Raw genomic sequence first — 24,733 nt, 5'->3', positions numbered from 1 at the left:
CCTTACCTTTAGCGCCACCGCCCGGCCCCACAACTTTGTAATTCTTTTTTTTTTTTTTTTTTGGTTTTTGGGCCACACCCGGTAATGCTCAGGGGTTACTCCTGGCTATGTGCTCAGAAGTTGCTCCTGGCTTGGGGGACCATATGGGACGCCGGGGGATCGAACTGTGGTCCGTCCAAGGCTAGCGCAGGCAAGGCAGGCACCTTACCTCTTGCGCCACCGCCCGGCCCCTCAGCTCACTTCTGAGGCTGGACTCTTACTAAAAGCAAAAGTAAAATGATTACATTTGCTACCTCTCCATCTTTTCATAGGTAGTAATGAAGTTTACAAAGCTTATCATTATGTAACTTGTATTTTTAAATATTAAAAGATATACCTTAACAGTCTCAGTTTTTCAAACTGAATAATAATCATGGATTTTGTGTCTGATAAATTGGGGTTACCCAAGTATTTGGTGAAAAGTGACCTATGGATATATTACAAGCAAAGTTTTTTTTCATGGAATCACTCTGATTTTTAAATGACAATACAATATTTTACAAGAATTCATGTTAAATGAAATTATCAGAATGTTAGATAAAAAAGTGTTAATGTATTTTAAGTGGTTTGAATAGAACTTATTATGTTCTGCATATTCATCCAGCCAAAGGAAAAAGGAACAGCGAGACACCGGGCATTCCCCTGAGAAGCCTCTTCCATCTTCCAAAGCATGAATACCTTGAAATGAAGCAGAATGCAAAACTTGTGTTAACTACAAATTTCAAAATAATACCACTAAATAATTCAGTGACTGTTGCAATTACATCTATGTTTTACTTGGGAATATTTCCAGTGGACTATGGTGGAAGAAATTTGTACTTTGGTGATAAGTGAAAAAAAAATTTTAAGTGTGAATTGTATTTGTAAAAACAATTGTGCAAACAAATGTTTTATCAATAACAAATAAACGTGAAAAGATAAAAATACAAAATTGTGTTTCCTAGGCTAGAAGCCCAATAAAGCTCTTGTGTATAGATGCTATGTCAATGCTTCTCTATAATGTGTTTATAAAAGTCCAGAGAATCTTGTTAAAATAAAGAAAATACAGACTCTGATTTTCTTTTGCCAAGTAAGTTCAAAATTTTGTTTAAGAGTAAATATTATTACTTAATTTTGAGAATAGAATTTCTATTCAGCTCCCACATGATATTTATGCTATTAGTTTAGGGTCCCAATTTGGCAGGTTTTGTTTTTATTTTTTGCATTCATTTAAGGTCAGAATTCTATAGGAGTGATAGCAATAGAATTGGATGAGAGACTGAGGTAAATTTAAAATTTAAATGCATAGAACACAGTATTTTTCTTTTATTTCTTTTTCTTTTTGGGCTTTTGGGCCACACCTGGTGATCCTAAAGTGACTCCTGGTTATGAGCTCAGAAATCGCTCCTGGGCTGGGGGACCATATGGGACGCCAAGGGATCGAATTAAGGTCTGTCCTGGGTCAGCCGTGTGCAAGGCAAATGCCCTACCACTGTGCTATTGCTCCAGCCCCAGAACACAGTATTTTTCACTTATATTATAGTTAATGTTTGGCAAGCTAAATTTATACATTAGCACACTAAAGGTAAACTTAATTATGTGCAATGATACAAAACAAAAATGTTCTATAAAAAGGAAATAGAACATTATACTGTATTTCAAAAGAAATGAGAATATGAAAAAGTGAAATGAATGAAACATTAATATTGAATAATATTGTTCAATTATAAATGTGCAATGAATAAATAAATAGCAAGACTGAATCAAAACTAGGTCAACCACATACAAGGCAAATTGCTCTAGTGCTGTACTATTGCTCCAGCCCCCAGTCAACTTTTAAAAGAAATATCATACAAATATTGCTGGTTATAGCAGAATAAGAAATATTAGAAAATGATTCTTTTATCAGTGCACATTGTGTTATTTCATTATTCTGACAAAGTATATATATGTATATATACATATATATGTGTATATATATGTGTGTATATATATATGTGTATATATATATATATATATATATATATATATATATATATATATATATATATATATATATTTGGTTTTTGGGTCATACCTGGCAGTGCTCAGGGGCTACTCCTGGCTCTATGCTCAGAAATCACCCAGGCAGGCTCGGGGGACTATGCATATGGGGTGCCTGGATTTCTTCTGCATGCAAGGCAAATGCCCCACCACTGTGCTATCTTTCTAGGCTGCTCTGACAAGTAGTTTTGCATATATAATATACTAATAACAAGTTTTTATAAAGCTTTTTTTTGTGTGTGGTTTTTGGGTCACATCCGGCAGTGCTCAGGGGAAACTCCTGGCTCCATGCTCAGAAATTGTTCCTGGCAGGCTCGGGGGACCATATGGGAAGCCGGATTCGAACTGATGACCTTCTGCATGAAAGGCAAACACCTTACCTCTATGCTATCTCTCTGGCCCCATAAGTAAATTGTTTTAAATAAACTGATTATTTGGAGCTACATGTTTAAAAAATTATAGTTTATGGGCCAGAAAGACAGTTCAGTGGGTTGAAGCACATGCTATGCAGGTAGGAAGTCTTGAGTTTCTTTTTTTTTGGGGGGGGGTGTTTGGGAGCCACACCCAGTAATGCTCAGGGGTTACTCCTGGCTATGCACTCAGAAGTCGCTCCTGGCTTGGGGGACCATATGGGACACCGGGGGATAGAACCTAGGTCCGTCCTAGGTTAGCGCAGGCAAGGCAGGCACCTTACGTCTGGTGCCACCGCGCCGGCCCCTTGAGTTTCATTCTGTAGCATCCCTCTGCACATTACAAGAAATGACCTTCAAGAAAAATCTAATTATTCTGTACTGAAACCCAGTGTGATTTTACGAACAATGGTTAACAACTGGCTACTGTGTATATTGCAGGATAGAAAAGAAAAATTAATTTTTCATGATTTTATAAATGATAACTCATATAAAGGTCAATATTTTAATATTAATCCTTACCACTTAATGTTATATACATATGAATTTTTTAGGGGGAGTCACACCCGGCAGTGCTCAGGGGTTAACTCCTGGCTCTACACTCAGAAATCACTTCTGGCAGGCTCGGGGAACCATATGGAATGCCAAATTCGAGCCACAGTCCTGCATGCAAGGCAAATGCCCTACTTCCCTGCTATCTCTCTGGCCCCGATACATATGAATTTTATTCATCAATTTATTTCTATTACTTACCAAGTTAACCTAAATAACAAATACTAAAATTAGGTCCATGTCCAGAGCTGCTCAACATGATTCATGCAATCTCTCTCTCTCTCTCTCTCTCTTTTTTTTTTTTTGTTTTTTGGGGCCACACTCTTTTGATGCTCAGGGGTTACTCCTGGCTAAGCACTCAGAAATTGCCCCTGGCTTGGGGGGACCATATGGGAGCTGGGGGATCGAACCGAGGTCCTTCCTTGGCTAGAGCTTGCAAGGCAGACACCTTACCTCTAGCACCACCTCACCAGCCCCGATTAATGCAATTTCAAGGGTCAATTACAGCATTTCTAATTTGAATCATGGAAAATAATACAAATAATACAAAAAATTAAAATAAAAAATAATAAAAATGCTTTTGGAAGTTATTTGCACAAGAGAAGTAGAAATTGTTGAAACAGAAAATGATAGTAAAGGTAAACTTACTTGACATGAAGCTCATCAAGTAGAGTGATGAGTGCAGTTGGAGAGATGACTACACTGAAAACTATCATAACAATGTGAATGAATAAGGGAAGTAAAAAGCCTGTCTCGAGTACAGGTGTGGGGGGGTGGGGAGGAGGGAGATCTGGGAAATTGTTGGTGGGAATGTTGCACTGGTGAAGGGGGATGTTCTTTACATGAGTGTAATCATACAACTATAATCATATTTGTAATCACAGTGTTTAAATAAAGATAATTATATAAAAAAAGGTAAACTTACTTTGTTAAAGTAGGAATTTTATTTGAAGAGCTAAGTCTCATTCTCCAAGATTAATGCAGGATTGCTCATGCCTTCAAAACAGTATATGAATATAAATTAGCATTTTGTTAAATCTAAACAAACAGGCAGAGGCGTGTATGTTAATTCATGATGCCTCCCCTCGTATATTTACAAAAGGGGCTCTTACATAATATGGGTGTTTATAAGATGATCCTAAGAAGGTTAGATAGATGCTACCATGTTGGCTGCAACCAATGCAACAATAAAGTACTTTGATAATACTATATACTTCAGGAAGTGGAAGTAAAACTATGAAAAAAGTATTGAAACTGGCACTTAAATCATATTTCATATGATTTATATATCTAGGGTTCAAAGGTTAGTGAAACCTTTCTGATCTCATCCTTTTCATACATCTCTTCCTTGTCATATTCTTTAAGAATGAGATTTTTTTTTAAAAAGGAAGCATATATTTTAGGAGAATAGGACATCATATACTAATGACATCAGACTATTTACTTAGGGGGAGCAGAGCAATAATACAGCAGGTAGGGCATTTGCCTTGCATGCGGCCAACTCCAGACAGACCTAGGTTTGATCCCCGGCATCCCTGATTGTCCCCCAAGCCAGGAGTGATTTCTGATTGCAAAGCCAGGAGTAACCCCTGAGCATTCCTGGGTGTGGCACGAAAAACAAAATCAAAACAAAAGAATGTTTATTCAGGACTATTGGTTTATCCATATAATTAAAATCCCAAGGATATTTGTAACAATATGGTAAACTTAGTGCACCAAAGTCAGACATTTCTCCAAGATATTCTGAATAAAAAAAAAAGGAGAGAGTTTTCGTTTTTGTTTTATTTATTTTTGGGGGGGGTCCACACCCAGCGGCGCTCAAGAGTTACTCCTGGCTCTGCACTCAGAAATAGCCCCTGGCAGGCTTGGAGGGCCATATGGGATGTCAGGAATTGAACCACCCACCATCTTCTGCATTGGCTGCATACAAGGCAAATGCCCTACCATTGTGTTGTGCTATCTCTCTGGCCCCAAGGAGAAAAGTTTGATGAACTAAATCAGTTAACTTGGAGGTCTTCTGGTTGAACTGAAAAAAAAAATTATTTTTTCTGGCCTTTGAGTTATATCTGGAGGTGCTCAGAGGTTCCTCCTGGCAGTCTTGGGAGACCATATGGGATGCCAGGAATTGAATGGGAGTCTGTCTAGGGTTGGCCGCTTGCAAAGCAAACGCCCTACTGCTGTGCTATCACTCCAGCCCTCTGAAAAAAAATTTCAATTCTCATTACCTACCTCTAGTCCTGATATTTAAATAGTATTTATAAAATAAGGAAACTACCTCTAAAACATGTTCAGTAACAATACCACACACTAGTTAAAGCCCAGACTGTGATTTGAAATCAGTTTATTCATATCTCAGAGTCTTGTTTGATCATTGCCAATAAATTATATTAACTGAAATAATCCAAAGATTAAAATCATCAGTAACAAGAGGTATACGAATGTGAATAAATAACAAGTAACTAAATTTATGTAGTAACTTTACTTTGGCATTTTGAAACTGAAGAGAAATTTTAGCACAACACTACTGCTCAATTTTGGTTTATTTCCCTATATTTCTTTTTCTTTTTTTGTTTTTGTTTTTTTGGCCACACCCAGCATTGCTCAGAGTTTACTCCTGGCTCTGCACTCAGAAGTCACTCCTGGCAGGCTTGGGGGAATGCTGAGATTCGAAACTGAATCCGTCCTGTGTTGGCCACATACAAGGCAAACGCCTTATCTCTGTGCTATCATTCTGGCCCCTTATTTCCCTACATTTTTAACTTTTGAGTTAAATTTCATATTGATTTCATATTTTCCCCTCTTTTGAATAAATTTATTTTTATGTTATTTCTAACATTTTTCTTTATATAAATATTAGTTTTTTTAAATAAAAAATATAAATATATCTTTCAAAATTGATTTTCTATAGCTAGCAGACAGTAATGTACCATAGTTTTTGTACCATAAGACACACTCCCCTCCCCCCCAAAAAAAAGATGGAAAATGTCTATGTGTCTTTTTCTGTTTTTTGGGGGGGGCACACCCAGTGGTGCTCAGGGGTTACTCCTGGCTCTGCACTCAGAAATAGCTCCTGTTTTGGGGGACCATAGAGGACGCTGGGAATAGAACCCAGGTCTATCCTGGATCAGCCACATGTAAGGCTAGCAATGCCCTACTGGCCCCAGTCTGTGCATCTTATAGAGTGAATGATGCCTGGAGCTGAAGTCTGAGTGCAAGGGAGGAGAGCAGATACTGGTTCTAACCACTTGACATCCGCAGTGTTATGCCCCCTTTTGCACAGACATATCACATAGTACGAGCAATCAGATTAATGCACTTTTACCATCACATATACAGATTTGATTGCTGCTGTGACTTTTTTTTTTTCCAGCCACACCCGTTTGACACTCAGGGGTTACTCCTGGCTAAGCGCTCAGAAATTGCCCCTGGCTTGGGGGGACCATATGGGACGCCGGGGGGGATCGAACTGAGGTCCTTCCTTGGCTAGAGCTTGCAAGGCAGACACCTTACCTCTAGCGCCACCTCGCCGGCCCCTACTTTTTTTTATATTGAGGAAAAAGTATTTTAAAAATGTTTGTTTTTTTAGTTAGGTAAATGTGTTTAATCATCTGTGGACCAGTGTATTGTAAATACACTTTGATCTCACAGGCTGGTTGTTCCCAGTTGCTGTTTCCTGGCGTCTCTTGTTTTCCTCGTCTAAAAACTATGTGTGTCTTATGGTCCGCTACATCTAATAGAAAAATATTGTACTTCACAAACAAGTCCTATAAAAAATCTAAAATTACAATAAGAGTCTAATTTCAAAGTAAGAAAAAGCCTATAAGTAATATCGTGGGAACATTTTCACCACTTTCAACTTACTTTCACCACTTCAACGTGGAAACAAAATATATCGAAAATTGCCCTCCAAAGAGCATCCCCTTACCAGCTGTGCCTTTCTTGAGGTTTGTACCGCTCTCCATCCAAGATTGAGAATCCGTAAGAAGGTGACTCTGGGAATCTCTCAGTGGCTTTGCAGGAAATTGATGGTTTTCGGGACTGAATAACAATAATCACCAACATAATTACCATGCTATCTTTTGGCAGTATGAAGTGTTTTTGGAATAAGTAACTAAATTATATGTAAAGTAAGAAAATTATAATAATTACCCAAGAATATTTGGGGGAAAATGAGAATAAAGCCTGAAATCACAATGACTCACAATGAGAAAAGAATTTTAAGCATTCTCCTTAGTTTGATTATTTTAAATCTTTAAAATTCTTTTTCTTTTTGGGGAGAGAGTGAGGTGGGAGAGAGGGGAAGAAAAACATTGCTGGGAATAGTAACCAAAAATATGCAGTCATCCGCAAATTAGGACATTTCATTAGAACAGTATATTTCACCAATTTTACTTATGTATTTATTTTCTGGGCCACACTTGGCAGCAGCGCTCAGGAGTTGCTTACTCATGGCTCTGCGCACATAAATCACTCCTGGCAGGCTCAGGGGACCATATGGGATGCCTGGGATCAAAACTGGGTTGGCCAGTGCAAGGCAAATACCTGTCCAATGTGCTATAACTCTGGCCCCATCAATTCTATTTTTTTTCTTGAGGGGCCTTATGGTGAAGATCAGAAGGCCTGCTGGACAAATTCTAAAAGAGCTGTAACACGCATCAATTCTATTTTTTTTTTTTTTTTTTTTTTTGGTTTTTGGGCCACACCCGGCAGTGCTCAGGGGTTACTCCTGGCTGTCTGCTCAGAAATAGCTCCTGGCAGGCATGGGGGACCATATGGAACACCGGGATTCGAACCAACCACCTTTGGTCCTGGATCGGCTGCTTGCAAGACAAATGCCGCTGTGCTATCTCTCCGGGCCATCAATTCTATTTTTTAAAGTTTAATTACTAATAGCAATCTAGACATTGTTTTAAATTTGTGAAACTAATCTAATTTTTTGTTTGTTGTTTTTTTGGTTTTTTGGGCCACACCCGTTTGATGCTCAGGGGTTACTTTTGGCTATGTGCTCATAAATTGCCCCTGGCTTGGGGGGACCATATGGGGCGCTGGGGGATCGAACCTTGGTCCTGATCCTTGGCTAGCGCTCGCAAGGCAGACACCTTACCTCTAGCGCCACCTCGCCGGCCCCTAATCTAAATTTTTTTAAAAAAAAATTTAGGGACTTGGCCCGAAAATATAGCACAGCGGCGTTTGCCTTGCAAGCAGCCGATCCAGGACCAAAGGTGGTTGGTTCGAATCCCGGTGTCCCATATGGTCCCCCGTGCCTGCCAGGAGTTATTTCTGAGCAGACAGCCAGGAGTAACCCCTGAGCACTGCCGGGTGTGGCCCAAAAACCAAAAAAAAAAAAATTTAGGGACTGAAGGGTACAGCAGATAGTGTTTGCTTTTACACAGTCAGCCTGGGTTTGATTTCCAGCATCCCAGATGGTCCCCCCAAGGACCTCCAAAAATAATCCCTGAGTACAGATCTAGGAGTTACTCCTGAGCATTGCTCAGGGAGGCCCAAAACCAAGCAAACAAAAAAAATCATATAAGTGCCAATTTAAACTTCTGGTAGTAGGGTGTGTGGTTATTGAGAAAAAAAATTAAGAAAATTGTCTGAAAGGGGTAAGGAAAACTGTTCTTAAGTTTCTGTAAGGTGGCCTAACTGCTACTTACAAAGAATCCAATAAACAAATTTGAGCACTATCATGAAGAAATGTCCAAATCAATATATATTATTAGATCTTACAAATTTAATGTTTAATCTGGAAAATAATTAGTTTCCAAATTAATTTTAGGGGTTGGGTCAATAGCACACAATAGCCAGGTTCAGCCCCTGACTTGCAGGCCCCCTTGAACATTCTTGGGTGATTATTTCTGGCCCAAACACTAACTGAACCATCAGCCCTGTATTGCTGGGAGTGGCCCCAAACCTCTTGAGTACAGCTTGGTAAACACTCCCTGACCCTCCACCGATATACAATAATTTATAGTTTAAAGTTTAAGAAGGCATGCCATATATTATTATAGAGAATGATATAAAATACATAAATTAAAGTAACATTTAAGATATTATTAGAGAACATTATTGGCAAAGAAACTACTAGTATATTTAAAAAAAAATCCTTAAGTAGTAATTAGAATAATGTTCGAAAGACAAAAAAAATGGGTTGAGAGTTCACCAGGTAAAGGGCTTATCTTAAATGTGACAGGCCTGGGCTTAATCTCCAGTAAAAATAAATTTTTGTACCTTAATAATTACTTTTGTCCCAAATTCAAAAACTAGAATATTTTTTACATCTTTTATAAATATTCTCTTTTAAGTTTTTAGAAGCAAATATTAAATTAAGTAATTAATAAATTTGTTTATTTTTGTCTTGTTTTGTTTTGGACCACACCCAGAATCTGGCTGGGGGGATCTGTGGAGGTGCTGGGGATCAAGCCTAGCCTAGCCGAGGCAAGGCAAACACCACACTGCTATACTATCTCTCTGGCCTTCCGTTAGTACATATATTAAGGCACCCTCTGGGGATTGGAGAGACATTTAAAGGTCTGGAGTGCGTGCTTGTATGCAAGAGACCTGGGTTCAATTCCCAGCATCTCATGGTCCCCACGTACCATTGGAAGTTACCCCTGAACACTGAGCTAACAGTAACTCCAAAGGCTACTGGATGCAGCCCAAGAAACAAAGAAAACAATTACAACACAAAGTCTTTATACGCAATGTAACTAGGTTTATTTAAAAAAAAGAAGACAAAAGTCTTTTGTTCATGAAAAAAAAGTTTCTTCTACTCTATTATTCTTCAAAAATACACTACATACAATATGCTACTTAGGTCCTAATTTAGAGAATGCTAACAAATGGCAAGGAATCAATCCTTCAAATGTAAATACATTTGAGTATCTATATTACCAATGAATATAACTTTTGATTTTATGGACATGTCATAGTTTTTGAGGAAGAAAAAGAAAGGAAAACAAAATATATAAAAATTTAGGTGGCAATAAAAATAGTTATGATGCACCAGAGTGATAGAACAGTGGGTAGGGCATTTGTCTTGACATTGCCATCCTGGGTTTGATTCTCAGTATCCCATGTGTTTTCCTGAGCCTGCCAAGAGTAATTTCTGAGCGCAGAGCCAGGAGTAACCCCTGAGTGCCACAGGGTGTGGCCCAGAAATTAAAAAAAAAAACAGCAGCAAGTTACTGTCATACAACAGAGATATTTCAAAAATAGCCTCCACTGTGAAATTATGATTAGGCAGACAGTGAATGAAAGAAATCCCATTCAAAGAAAAAGGAACTGACATACAGTTGGTAGGTATATTAGAGGGCCAGCCAAATTTGTATGTCTAAGGAATTTGAGTAATGGGGAAAACTGTAAAAAAAGACCAGTCTGGGGTGTAGACCACATGGTATAAAGTAAGGACACAATAGTTTCTATTCTGAGTAAGAGAGAAAACCAATAAAAGGCTTTGGGCAGAAAAGTACAGTATGACTATTGTTTAAAAAAATCTCTTTTATTGTTTGTTTCTGAGTCACACTCAGTGGTGCTCAGGGCTCTGCACTCAGAAATCGCTCCTGGCAGGCTTGGGGGACCATATAGGATACCAAGAAGGAAATGTAAGTCCATGCTGGGTTGGCTGCATGCAAGGCAAATGCTCTACTGCTGTGCTATTGCTCTGACCCCAAGAAGAATCACTTTGATTTCTTAATGAAAAATAGATCAAAATAAAGGTGGTAAATGAGAGACTGGCCAGGGGCAGAGCCAGGAGTAACTTCCAAGTGCTGCTGGGTATGACCCAAACCCCCCCCAAAATAAAAAAATAAGGGTGGTAAAACAAGGAAAGCAGAAAAATCACTTAGGAAATAATCCCTGTGCAAAATATGGGTTGCTTCAGAAAAACAGCAATTCAGTATTCTATTCAGATTTGACATAAAATCCGAGGGAATCATTGGCAGAAACTTTAAATGGAATACATTCAAATTAATCAAATAAAAGAGAAATCTAAGATGATCCAAAGTTTATGACTTCACTACTTGGGAAAGTGGTTTCACTAATTTTTATCTATAGAAGAGCAGAAGACAATTGGGATAAGGGTTGGAGTGAGCATACTGATGTCTGAATCATGAGTTCTAGTTCTGCTCTACATCCGTTCAGGGGGAGTTGGCTTTTAGAATATAAGTGGGACAGTAGACAGATATATAATTAAAGAGTATGAACAGAGGCCAATATTATCCATAGAGATTTTACATTGGGTTAATTAAGAAAAATTATAAAATTATGTAGAAGTCTTTAGTTATAAAATTCTAATATCAACATTTAAAGAAAATGGAAGAGAAGCCTAAAGAAGTAACTTGACTTTTTGAAGATGACTTATTTGAGATTTCTTCCAAAGCCCACCGTATATTTGCTACCTCTAAAATTCCAATATTCTTAAACTGCAAAAGCCATTGAACAAGAGTAAAAACTTAAATTTTGAAAATATATTCTAGGTAAATTTGTTGTTGTTTAGTGTATTCTGGGGCCACACCTGGCAGCATTCAAGGGTTAGTCCTGGCTCTCCTCTATGCTCAGATATTTCTCCTGGCAGGCTCGGGGGACCATATGGGATGTCAGGGGTCAAGCTCAAGTTGGCCATGTGCCTACCATGTGCCCTACCCACTGTGATATTGGTCTGGCTCCTCTTAAGAAATTTTTTAAAATAAGATTTTATTGCATTGAAGTATAAGAATATGCAGTAACTTACACTTATTTATTTATTTATTTATTTATTTATTTATTTATTTATTTATTTGGTTTTTGAGCCACATCTGGTGGTCCTCAGGGGATACTCCTGGTACTGCACTCAGGAATCACTCCTGCTGAGCTCTCGGGATGGGATGGTATGGGATGGCAGGGATCAAACCCAAAACAGCAGTGTACAAGGCAAGCACCCTCCCTATTTACTATCTTTTTGGCTCCAAGAAAAACTTTTAGTATTGCAGAATTTTCAAGTCAAAACTTGTAAAGCATGATCTAGTAATATTCTAATATTTTTGAATGTCCCCACAAAACACATCGAAATAGCCTTCTCATTAACTCCTGGACACATTTCACTCCAGGAATGAATGCCAATACGTTTAATCTTTGTGATAGCTTAAAATTATTTTTGAATGACTGCCAGGATCATCTCAATCTTTGGGGTCACTCCAAGTTTCACTGGAGGAAGTGCAATGCCCATAAGAAATATGGATGGATATATATGTGTGTATATATATATATATATATCCTGTGTACATGATATCAGATAATTAGTAAAATTTCCATCATTTAAGAATGATATGATGCTCTTTTTGCTATAGGTTTTCATTTAAGAACATGTAACAAGTTTAAGTAGTTTATGCTATCTTGTCTGTTAGTAGCAAAGCCAGAATTAATTTTCAGTCCTTCCTATTGCCATCTCTTCATTTTAAAAAATTTGACTTAAAGCCAAACAGACTTAAAGCAGAGTAAAGCCTCCAGAAATTAAATTTCCTAGGCCACTTCCTCTTTCTCTTGACGGAAATGGCTCAGATAATGCATTATTCAATGCTCTTTGAAGAGTCCCAAGAATACAGTGGGCATTTCTAATGGAGCTGTAGAGAATGTGTTTGGGGTTCCACTTGATTTCCAAGTCTGACCTGGAGTTCTTCTGATCTATGTGACAATTAGAAAAAAGTAAGCTGTAGAAATCCTAGTCTTGTCTGATTACTCAAGCACAGAGAAAGCTAACTGAGACTTTATTTGCTACATCTGAAAAATAACACATTTTAGTCAAACTGTATAAAAATGAACAAACTTTTTCTCAATCCCCCAGATCAATAACTAACACTTACAAATAGATTAGAAAAAAAATGGAATTACTTTTTAGCTGCTGAATTCAATCCTGCTGGAGTAGGTGGCTGTTCAGGATCCTGATTAACAAGGCAAGTCGGAAAGGAACAGCCATCGCCTAGACTATAATAGAAGGAGAATTTACAATGAACCACTTTAAGAAGGGAAACAATGGAATGAAACAGCTAAAATGCTAATATATTCAAGCAGAATTAGTTATACACAGACATTAGACATTTGCTTCAATGTTCTATATTTAAAGAGATGACAAGTTAACTTAGTTCTATATTGATATAATGGTAAAAAATAATAAATACACTCAAAACAGAATTTCTAGGCGATGATAGAGTTGTTTTGTTGGATTTTTAAAATCAGTTTACACCTAAAAAAGTTTCACAAAATACCTTGAAAAAATGGGTAGCAACCAGTACTTCTTCTCATCACCAAAAACTTGCCTCATGTTTTTGCTAAAACCCAAGCTGAATCCATTTTTATCTGTTCCATGCCGAAACACTGGGCTTCTAAATGCTTCTACAAAAGAGTAGCAGAGCAAACACAGGAGTAAAGATCAAGCCAGTTATTATCCTCTATTCTGGAAGTGATATTAAATGAGAAAGCTCTGAAAACCAATAACTAGTCTTCTGTTTGCGAAATTCTGAAGACTTTGAGCTACGGCTTTGTTTTTTTTTTTAAGGGCCATACCCACCAGTGTTAAAAAAAGGGAAACAGGTGGTACTAGAATTAAATCTAGGATCTCACATGTGCAAAGCATGTACCATATAAATGCAACCATGCCCCTTGCTCCCTGATAATTTCAGTTCTTTTTTTTTTTTGTTATGCATATCTATCTATTCCTTTATAGGCTTTTGCATTCAGGTTAGAAGTTTGTGCATTTCTTGGAATCTGTACTTTTCACATAGATTTAGACTTTTTGTTTGTTTGTTTGTTTTGGGGGGGCCACACCTGGTGGCACTCAGGGATTACTCTTGGCTCTGCACTCAGAAATTGCTTCTGCTGGCTTGGATGACCATATGGGATGCTGGGTCAGAATTCAGGTAGGTCTGGGGTTGGTCACACGAAAGGCAAAAAAGGACCTATTGCTGTGCTATTGCTCCAGCCCCTAATTAGACATTTTTATGTGCAATTAGTCTTTTTGGGTATTCTCATCTAATTTTTATAATTTATTTTTGGGGAGGAGCCAACCCAGCATGTTCAGGGGTTACTCCTGGCTCTGCACTCAGGGATCACTACTGGTGGGCTCAGGAGACCATATGGGATACTGAGGATCAAACCCAAGTCAGCTGCATGCAAGACAAGTGCCCTACCCACTGTGCTACTGCTCTGGCCCTAATCTTTATTACTTCTATAAAATTGCTAATAGTATTTATTTCTGGTGTTCGTGATTTGAGTCATATCTGTTTTCCTTAAAATTAAAGATTTTAAAATTTGTTACTTTTTGAAAAAACCAATTATTAACTTTATTAATCTGTATTTTTATTTTGCTTTTATTTTGTGTATGTGTGGTGCTAGGAATTAAGCCCAGATCTCCTTCATGCAAGGCTAATGCTCGGCTACTGAATCACATCATGATATTGATCTATGTTTGAACATTTTCTATTTTTATAATCTCAATACTCTACTATTTCAGCCATTTGCAGCCTTTGTACTTACTTCGAACATCTTATTCTAGGTTCATACAAAATAAAGTTAACAATTAAAATAATAATATTGTGGAGGGATCAGAGAGATAGTACAGGGATTAAGGTGTTTGTCTTTTTTTTTTTTTCTTTTTTTTTGCAACGACTACCCCGGGGTGACCCTGAGCCAGCACAGCTTCCAGGGCAGGGCTCAGCTCTTCAAACACAGGGGATAGCTAGGACCAATGGTGGTTCGAATCTCAGTATCCCATGCCTGCTAGGAGCAATTTCTGAGCACAGAGCCAGGAGTAACCCCTGAGTGCCTTCGGGTATGGCTCAAAAACGAAAAGAGGGAAGGAAGGAAGGAAGGAAGGAAGGAAGGAAGGAAGGAAGGAAGGAAGGAAGGAAGGAAGGAAGGAAGGAAGGAAGGAAGGAAGGAAGGAAGGAGGGAGGGAGGGAGGGAGGGAGGGAGGGAGGGAGGGAGGGAGGGAGGGAGGGAGGGAAAAGGCCCTGAGCATAAAACCAGGATAGAAAAAGAAAGAAAGAAAGAAAGAAAGAAAGAAAGAAAGAAAGAAAGAAAGAAAGAAAGAAAGAAAGAAAGAAAGAAAGAAAGAAAGAAAGAAAGAGAGAGAGGAGGGAGAGAGGGGGGGAGGGAGGGAGGGAGGCTAAGGTGTTTGTCTTGATCTAACCAGGCTAATGCTGGTTAGATCACTTGCAATGCCTATAGCCCACAATCACTGCCTGGAATTATCCCTGAGTATACATTCAGGACTAAGCGCAGAAAACTGTTAGTGTGGTCCCCAAACTCAATAATAATAATAATAATAATAATAATAATAATAAACAATAAAAACAACATATTAAGGTATTTATTCTAAACTAAGCATTTATAAATATACATCCCCCTCTAACTGTTCCTTTTTCTGCAACCAATTTCTATTTTTTTTTGTTTTTGTTTTTCAGGCCACACCCGTTTGATGCTCAGGGGTTACTCTTGGCTAAACGCTCAGAAATTGCCCCTGGCTTGGGGGGACCATATGGGACACCGGGGGATCAAATCGCGGTCCTGATCCTTGGCTAGCGCTTGCAAGGCAGACACCTTACCTCTAGCACCACCTCACTGGCCCCTCTGCAACCAATTTCTATAAGGCTTTTGAACATATAATTTCCTCTGCCCTAGAGAATCTGGATCTCTCAGAGAGTTTTTTTCACGGTGAGTTTTTTCCATGACCCCCTTGCCTAACAGGTTCCTTTATCTCCAGCCCTTGCTTCCTTCATCAGCATCTAACTTGTTTCCTTTGGAGCAACTGGCATTTTATAATTACTTTTGGGTTTGGTTATAAATTTTTTGTGGCCTTTTTGTAGACTATTTTACCCTTGCTCACCACTGTATGTATATGATAAACATTCAATGAAAATAAGGCATGATTGAATTTGTATGCATTTAGGTCACATCTCACAAAAGTCACACCACTCACAAAAAAAGTGGGAAGTCAGAGAAATTTTTGTCACATCTGAACAGCCTGGCTTTTAATTATAGATTAATTTTTGATTGAATATATATCTAAGTATTTAATCTTATGTTAACTTTAATAATTGCAAATACTCACCTAATGTTGATTTATTTTTGCTAACTAGCCAACAATGATAGCCAAACAGAGAAGACAAGCTAACAGAAAACATAGCTGCAGCAAAGAATAAAAACATAATGTGGAACTTGGCTTGAGTATCAGGTAGGCCATTCTATAAAGAAAGGAAGAAAATAAAATGTTTTGTCAAAGTGTTAAATATTCTCCTACTTTTGTTTTTTAATTTTAAGTTTTTTACAGTAGTACTTAAATAAGTAAGGTTTTTTTCATTCTACTTAAAAAAGTTACACATGAAGATTCATGACTTTGTGTTAAAAAAGAAAAAAGATAGATCAACAGATCAAACTAAATTGTTTTATAAAATATAAAGATAAATGTAAAATGTATTAAAATTTAGGCTATTTGATTTTGCACAATCAAATCATAGAAAAATTATATTATGTGTGCATGCCAGGAATATCAAAGGAATTATAACAAATGTCTTAATTTAATACTTAACATGGGCCACACACTAATCCCCCAAGCACTAGCATCAGCCTGGCACCCATCGAGAAATTGGTGAGTCTGTTCTCCCAATCCAGGTGTGCCCTCCTGTGCCCAAACCATGATGACACTAACATGTCCATATGAAAACATTTATATATAATATTTCCCGTTTATATGTAACATTTTCATAATATTTCCACAACTAGGCCATAACACTTCTATTAGGCAATATACAGCCTCAAAACTCAGTTGACCAAACCAACTAATTACTTGGCAATTTTTTTCTTTTGTACTCAGATATCTAGATTGTTTTGAAAAATAGCTGCTAAAACATGTATTTGTAACCAATTATACATCATATAATCAATTCAAGTTTTGAATTGTGTAATTCAAATTGTATAATTGTATTGTATAATCAATTAAATAGAATAGTCTCTTAAGTAACAGGGAACCTGAAACTCCATAATATACACCCCACAAAACACAAAAAACAATGAAGAAACTACAGCAGACAACTGAAGTGGGCATATAGAGAAAATCTGAGTTCATCTAAACAGTTGAGCCTCATCAATAAGGACCTAAAATAAATACTTGGTGCTTTAGCAACAAAAATCAAGGAGGTGCTAGCCAGTGAAATTAAGCAATCAATAGATGACCAATTCAACCAACTCAAAGAACTCTTTCAGAAGATGAGAGAATCCATACAAATGGAATTGAAGGAACTAAAGTATACACTAGCAAGCCATAATAGAATTACACAGGTGGAGGACTGTATAGACAAACTTGAAAACAAATTACAAGCCAGCAGTGATAAAGAAGTCAAAAAAGAAGGGAGAAACAAAATGATGGAACAAAAATTTAAGATACCTAATGAACAAAGACAAGTAAATACTCTCCAAATAATAGGAATACCAGAAGGGGAGGAAAAAGGGAAAGGGGGAAAACAACTAGTGAGGGAAATAATAGCAGAGAACTTTCCATTCTTTAGAAAGAGGCTGCTGTACAAATCCAAGAAGCAAAGAGTGTCAAACAAAGCAGAACCTAACAGAGCAACACCAAGATATATAATAGTCCAAATGGCAAAAATATAAAGAGAGAGAAAGACTTTTTAAAGCATTAGAGAAAAGAAAACTTTAAGTATATAGAAAAGAATATGAGTCAAACCAGATTCCCATATGAAATGATCCAAGCAAGAAAAGAGTAGAATGATATCTTCAAATTACTGAATGAAAGAAAATTTCAACCTAGAGTACACTACCCAGCAAACCTCTAATTTTTATAAGAGGGAGGGATAAAAACATTCTCAGAAAAAAAGAACTTGCAACATTCTTGCTCACAAAATATAACTCTAAATAAACTACTCAAAGGCCACTTACATAAACCAAATACTCATTTGTAACAGCAACACTACACAATATAATGGCACAATAGTTCTTTCTAGGATAGATCACATTTTAGGACCTAAGTCTAACTTACGAAAATTCACAAATTTAAGAATCATACCAAACACCCTATCAGACCACAATGACACAGAAATGTAGACCTATTGTAAAAAGAGGATATGGAGGGGCTGGAGAGATAGCATGGAGGTAGGGCATTTGCCTTTCGTGCAGAATGATGGTGGTTCGAATCCTGGTATCCCATATGGTTCCCTGTGCCTGCCAGGGGTGATTTCTGAGCATAGAGTCAGGAGTAACCCCTGAGCACTACCAGGTGTGAACCAAAAACAAAAACAAAAGAGAGAGAGAGAGAGAGAGAGAGAGAGAGAGAGAGAGAGAGAGAGAGAGAGAGAGAGAGAGAGAGAGAGAGAGAGAGAGAGAGAGAGAGAGAGAATATGGAGAAGCTTTAAAACCAGGAGACATTCTGGTCAATAATAACTGGATCAAAGAAGAAATCAAGGAAGAAATAGATTCCTTGATACTAATGATAATGAAGAAACATATTACCAAAATCTATGGACACAGCAAAAGCAGTAATTAAGGGGAAACTCATAGCAATACAGGTCTACATAAGGAAAGATGAAAAAGATAAAATCAACAACCTAAAGGCACATTAGGCACACTTTAAATATATGGAAAACTAACAACAAAGAATCCAGATATAAGCACAAGAAAAGAAATAACAAACACTAATGCTATAAAAACAAAGAAAACAATAGATTTTTGAAGACTAATATATTTTGTGGTTACATCCGGCAGTGCTCAGGGGTTATTTCTGACTCCAGGCTCAGAAATTGCTCCTGGCAAGGACGGGGGACCATATGGGACGATGGGATTCGAACCAATGACCTCCTGCCTTACCTCCATGCTATCTCTCTGGACCCTGAAGACTAATTTTTGTTATCAATCAAATTACCTGCTGTCCAGATGATAGAAAAAAAACTTGTAAAATTAAGCACATGATCAAGGCAGGTTTTATTTCTTTATTGTAGTAGTCATGAAATTTGGTAGGGAAGGAGTAAAGGATTCATTTGCATATATAATAAAATATAAGACCTTCACCTCAGGAAAATAAAAACACACTTTGTGTATAATAAAGGAAAATTCTGATCTGCTAAGATCAATAATTCCAAGGCAATAAAGAATGATTGTTTTTGTGCAAATAGACTTGGAAAATATGTCTTTCAAATAAGTCAAGACCTGAAGAGTCAATGAACTATTATTTTATTAGGAGTGGTACGGCTAGAACAAATGGGAGCAGAATTTCCAGTTTTTTGAGGAATCTCTGTATTGTTTTCCATAAAGGCTGGGCTAGACAGCATTCCTACCAGCAGTGAATGAGAGTTCCTTTCTCCCCACATCCCAGCCAGCACTGATTATTCTCTCTCTTTTATTTTTTTTGGTTTTTGGGCCACACCCAGCAGTGCTCAGGGGTTACTCCTGGCTGTCTGCTCAGAAATAGCTCCTGGCAGGCACGGGGGACCATATGGGACACCGGGATTCGAACCAACCACCTTTGGTTCTGGATCGGCTGCTTGCAAGGCAAACGCCGCTGTGCTATCTCTCCGGGCCCCAGCATGTGTGAAAGTTTTGACCTGTGATGCTCAGAATCACCTGGGCTAAAGCTGACAGTATTTGTATACCATATACTTAAGACAATTGCATGTGCTGTAGCCCTTTGAGCTGTGATGCCTGACCAATGAAGAATGATTTAATAAAAACAAAAAAATCTGGGGCTGGAGTGGTGGTGCAGTGGTAGGGCATTTGCCTTTCATGTGGCTGACCTAGGATGGACCACAGTTAGATCCCCTGGTGTGTCCCCAAGCCAGGAGCGATTTCTGAGCATATAGCCAGGAGTAACCCCTGACCCCTGAGCATCACTGGATGTGGCCCCAAAACCAAAAACCAAAAAAAAAAAAAAAAAAAAGAATTTAGGCAGGAGGTAACTTTTCTGGTTTAGTTTTTTTTTCTAATTGTTTATGCTTCTCTAGGAGTATTTTTGGATTTTTAAGTACTGTTTTAATTCATTTTGCTTAAATTTAAATACATTTTACCTAGAAGAATTATCTAAAATTTAATCATATAATACCTAAGTAAAAAATAAGGACATTACTGACATAATAGTTTATAAAATTATCATTTAACAAAAAGGGAAGACACTTCTATAAATATTAAAGAAAAATAAATTTTCATGGTTTTGGAGCTATACCTGGTGATGCTCAGGGCTTACTCCTGGCTGTTCATTCAGGGATCACTCCTAGCAGAACTAAGTAGAGCATATAGATTTCTGGGAATTGAACCAATGCTGGTTGCTCACAAGGCAAATGTCTCACCCAATATATTCTCTCTGTTGCCTAAAGAAATTCTCATATTGTCAATTTTCATTATTTACAAAAAGTATGGACTAAAAAGGTGCCATGAACACTGATACTGAACTATTTATCCTAGAGTAAGGTTTTTGATAGTCTCTGGTCACAGAATTTTAGTCACATAATCAGTACATTATATTGTTTCTTTGCATTTGAGTTTGAAGACAATTAATTTGATAAAATGTTAATTTCAAACTCACTAATAATAAATACTAATAAACAACACTACATTACATGCTGTTTGAAGCTTTAATAACTCATGTAATTTCCCTTACAATTTCTTCTTTTGCTTTCACATTTTACACAGCACCTCAGCACTATGCTTGAAGAACATTTTAAAGAGCAAAATCACTAAGAAAAGCACAAAAAGTTTTATAATGTGGCATCAAATAGACTGTAAAGCATGTTTGTTTATAGAGATTTGAAACAAAAGGCAGAGAATTGCCTTGTTTAATCTGAACTGGGAATGTGCACATTTGGTGACTCAAAGTTTTGGTCATTTTCAAGGTCTTTTCATAGACCTTGTGAATTCTCTGTGAATATTAATATTTTGTGAATATTCTGTAAGTATTAATTATGGGTTATAAATACATGCTAACATGTAGTTAAATTCACAATACAGTACAGAAAAAGAATGAAACAAAGTATATCATACAATTATGTTTATGAAATGGATGTCAGAAATTTTTCACTACTGAAAACTATCGTATATTTTTATACACCAAAATGAAATAACAAAAGCAATTTACTTACTGTCCAAAATTTGATGAAATACTGTAAGTCTGTAGCAGCAATAAAAAGGCAATACAACAGAGAATAAGCCAAGAAAAGGAGAAAAAATTTATAATTTGAATATCCAACACAATTGTTCACCCTGTAAACAAAACATAAAAAAAGTTAATGAGTTTTTACATTTTCTATCCTGAGTGTGTGTGTGTGTGTGTGTGTGTGTGTGTGTGTATACTCAAACAACAAAGAGTTTTATTTCCTCCATTAGAAATTTTATTGGCATATCATACACAGAAGGAATAATAGCCAAGAGATGTAAGACTTTCAAAGTTAAACAATAATTTTTGGGGGGCTCATACTCGGCAGTGCTCAGGGGTTACTCCTGGCTCTGTGCTCAGAAACCGCTCCTGGCAGGCTCAGAGGACCATATGGGAAGCCGGAAATCAAACTGCAGTCCCTCCTGTGTTGGTTGTGTGCATGGCAAGCACCCTACTGCTGTGCTATTGCTCCACCTCTGAACAATAATTTTTTTTTTTTTACAATTTTGAATTTCTTTATTTTTTCTGTGAAATGGTTAGCATTTAGGTTAGGATTTCAATCAAAAGAAGGGTTTCTTTCCCCACAAAACTTTGGGGAGCTCAGTTGTATGTCATGTAAAGAGGAGTAGCACTGAATTTTGCATAGGACTCACTGACCTTATTATTATTATTATTATTATTATTATTATTATTATTATTATTATTATTTATTTTTGGGCCACACCCGGTGACGCTCAGGGATTACTTCTGGCTATGCGCTCAGAAGTCACTCCTGGCTTGGGGGACCATATGGGACACCGGGGGATCGAACTGCGGTCCGTCCTAGGCTAGCGCTGGCAAGGCAGACACCTTACCTCTAGCACCACCGCGCCCGTACCCTCACTGACCTTATTTACAGCTTCCAACACACACAAAATCAAAAAATGGGAAGATGATATGAGTAGTTGTTTTTCTCAAAGACAACATAAAAAGTGCCAATAGATGAAAATGCTCACCATCACTAACTATTGGGAAAATGCAAATATAAACCAACAATGATATATCACCCCATTCCAGCTAGAATGGTTTACTAAAAATTTTCAAAAGAATAAGTGCTAGTAGAGATATGATCAAAAGGAACTCTCATTCACTGCTGGTGGGAAGGTTACATAGTGCAACCAAAAAAAATTAAGACTGGAATTCCAGGGCTGGAGAGATAGCATGGAGGTAAGGCCTTTGCTTTGCATGCAGAAGGACAGTGGTTCAAATCCCGGCATCCCATATGGTCCCTCGACCCAGCAGTGATTTCTGAGTGTAGAATCATGAGTAAACCCTGAGCACTGCGGGGTGTGACCCCCCCAACCAAAAAAAAAAAAAAAGACTGGAGTTCCAAGTCACCTGTATTTCATTCATTAGCATCTAACCTAAGAACACAAAATTTTAATCTGAAAGGACATAAGCACACTCATGTATTGTTCTAATATTCATAGCCTAGATTCAAAAACAACACAAGTATTCAGCACATGAATGTATAAAGGAACTGTAATATTATACACAATTGTATACAACTATAGTTTATACACATTTATAATACATATATACAATTATATACACACACATGCATTTCCATTCATCTTTGAGAAAATTTAAAAGCTTTCAATTTGCTGTAACTTGGAAGGAACTGAAGGGAGACATGCTAAGTGAAGTGAGTCAAAAATAACACGGTGCCGGCGTGGTGGTGCTAGAGGTAAGGTGTCTGCCTTGCCAGCGCTAGCCTAGGACGGACTGGGATTCGATCCCCCGGCATCCCATATGGTCCCCCAAGCCAGGAGTGACTTCTGAGTGCATAGCCAGGAGTAACCCCTGAGTGTCACCAGGTGTGCACCCCCCCAAAAAAAAAAAAACAAAAAAAAATGGCAATACTCTCCAAAGCATTGTACAGATTTAATGCAATCCCTCTAAAGATGCCCATGACATTCTTCAAAGAAGTGGATCAAACACTTATGAAGTTCATCTGGAACAATAAACACCCTCAAATAGCTAAAGCACTCCTAGGGAAAAGGAAAATGGGAGGCATTACTTTCCCCAACTTTAAACTGTACTACAAATCAATAGTTATCAAAACAAGCATGGTATTAGAATAAAGACAGACCCTCAGATCTGTGGAATAGGCTTGAGTTCTCAGACAATGTTCCCCAGACATACAACCACCTAATCTTTGACAAAGGAGCAAGAAATCCTAAGTGGAGTAGGGAAAACCTCTTCAACAAGTGGTGCTGGCAGAACTGGTTAGCCACTTGCAAAAAAAGCGAACATAGACCCCCAGTTAACATCATGTACGAAGGTAAAATCCAAATGGATTAAAGACCTTGATATTAAACCTGATACCATAAGGTATATAGAACAACACATAGGCAAAACACTCCATGACATTGAGACTAAAGGCATCTTCAAGGAGGAAACTGCACTTTCCAAACAAGTGGAAGCAGAGATAAACAAATGGGAATACATTAAGCTGAGAAGCTTCTGCACCTCAAAAGAAATAGTGCCCAGGATACAGAGCTACCCACTGTGTGGGAGAAACTATTCACCCAATACCCATCAGATAAGGGGCTAATATCCAAAATATACAGGGCACTGACAGAACTTTACAAGAAAAAAAACCCATCTAGTCCCATCAAAAAATGGGGAGAAGAAATGAACAGTCACTTTGATAAAAAAAAAAAAGAAATACAAATGGCCAAAAGGCACATGAAAAAATGGTCCTCATCACTGAACATCAGGAAGATGCAGATCAAAACAACTATGAGATACCATCTCACACCACAGAGATTGGCATATATCACAAAAAATGAGAACAATCAGTGCTGGTGGGGATATGGAGAGAAAGGAACTCTTATCCACTGCTGGTGGGAATGCCGTCTAGTTCCAACCTCTATGGAAAGCGATATGGAGATTCCTCCAAAAACTGAAAATTGAGCTTCCATTCGACCCAGCTATTCCACTCCTAGGGATATACCCTAGGAACACAAGAATACAATACAAAAACCCCTTCGTCACACCTATATTTATTGCAGCACTATTCACAATAGCCATGCTCTGGAAACAACCAAGATGCCCTTCACCAGATGAATGGCTAAAGAAACTGTGGTACATATACACAATGGAATATTATGCAGCCGTCAGGAGAGATGAAGTCATGACATTTTCCTATACATGGATGTACATGGAGTCTATCATGCTGAGTGAAATAAGTCAGAGGGAGAGAGAGAGAGATGCAAAATAGTCTCACTCGTCTATGGGTTTTAAGAAAAATAAAAGTCATTTTTTCAACAATCCTTAGAGACAATGAGAGGAGGGCTGGAACTTCCAGCTCACTTCATGAAGCTCACCACAAAGTGTGGTGAGTGCAGTTATAGAAATAACTGCACTGAGAACTACCATAATCATGTGAATGAATGAGGGAACTGGAAAGCCTGTCTAGAGTACAGGTGGGGGTGGGGTGGGATGGAGGAAGATTTGGGACATTGGTGGTGTGAATGTTGCACTGGTGAAGGGGGGTATTCTTTACATGACTGCAACCTAATCACAATCATATTTGTAATCA

The 24,733-nt window shown here is 37.7% G+C and overlaps 1 protein-coding gene and 1 non-coding gene across 2 annotated transcripts in view; both read right to left on the bottom strand.

The window, feature by feature from the left end:
- Nucleotides 1–280: 280 nt before the first annotated feature.
- ZDHHC2 (zinc finger DHHC-type palmitoyltransferase 2) overlaps nt 281–24,733 on the bottom strand; it is an 80,174-nt gene continuing 55,721 nt past the window's right edge. Inside the window, exons 7-13 of the mRNA XM_049772374.1 lie at nt 21,134–21,254; nt 16,108–16,240; nt 13,265–13,391; nt 12,891–12,983; nt 6,949–7,061; nt 3,949–4,019; nt 281–717 (exon numbers count right to left, since the gene is read on the bottom strand). Coding sequence (XP_049628331.1) covers nt 3,979–4,019; nt 6,949–7,061; nt 12,891–12,983; nt 13,265–13,391; nt 16,108–16,240; nt 21,134–21,254 — 628 coding nt within the window. The 3' untranslated portion in view covers nt 281–717; nt 3,949–3,978. The remainder of the gene's footprint in view (nt 718–3,948; nt 4,020–6,948; nt 7,062–12,890; nt 12,984–13,264; nt 13,392–16,107; nt 16,241–21,133; nt 21,255–24,733) is intronic.
- LOC126007674 (U7 small nuclear RNA) lies at nt 7,616–7,677 on the bottom strand. The gene has a single exon (XR_007495176.1). It is a non-coding gene; the product is annotated as a U7 small nuclear RNA (small nuclear RNA).

Source organism: Suncus etruscus, chromosome 4 (genome assembly GCF_024139225.1).
Source record: "Suncus etruscus isolate mSunEtr1 chromosome 4, mSunEtr1.pri.cur, whole genome shotgun sequence".
NCBI classification, from domain to species: domain Eukaryota; kingdom Metazoa; phylum Chordata; class Mammalia; order Eulipotyphla; family Soricidae; genus Suncus; species Suncus etruscus.
The sequence above is the reverse complement of the archived record's forward strand: the minus strand, read 5'-3'. Positions and strand labels throughout refer to the sequence as shown.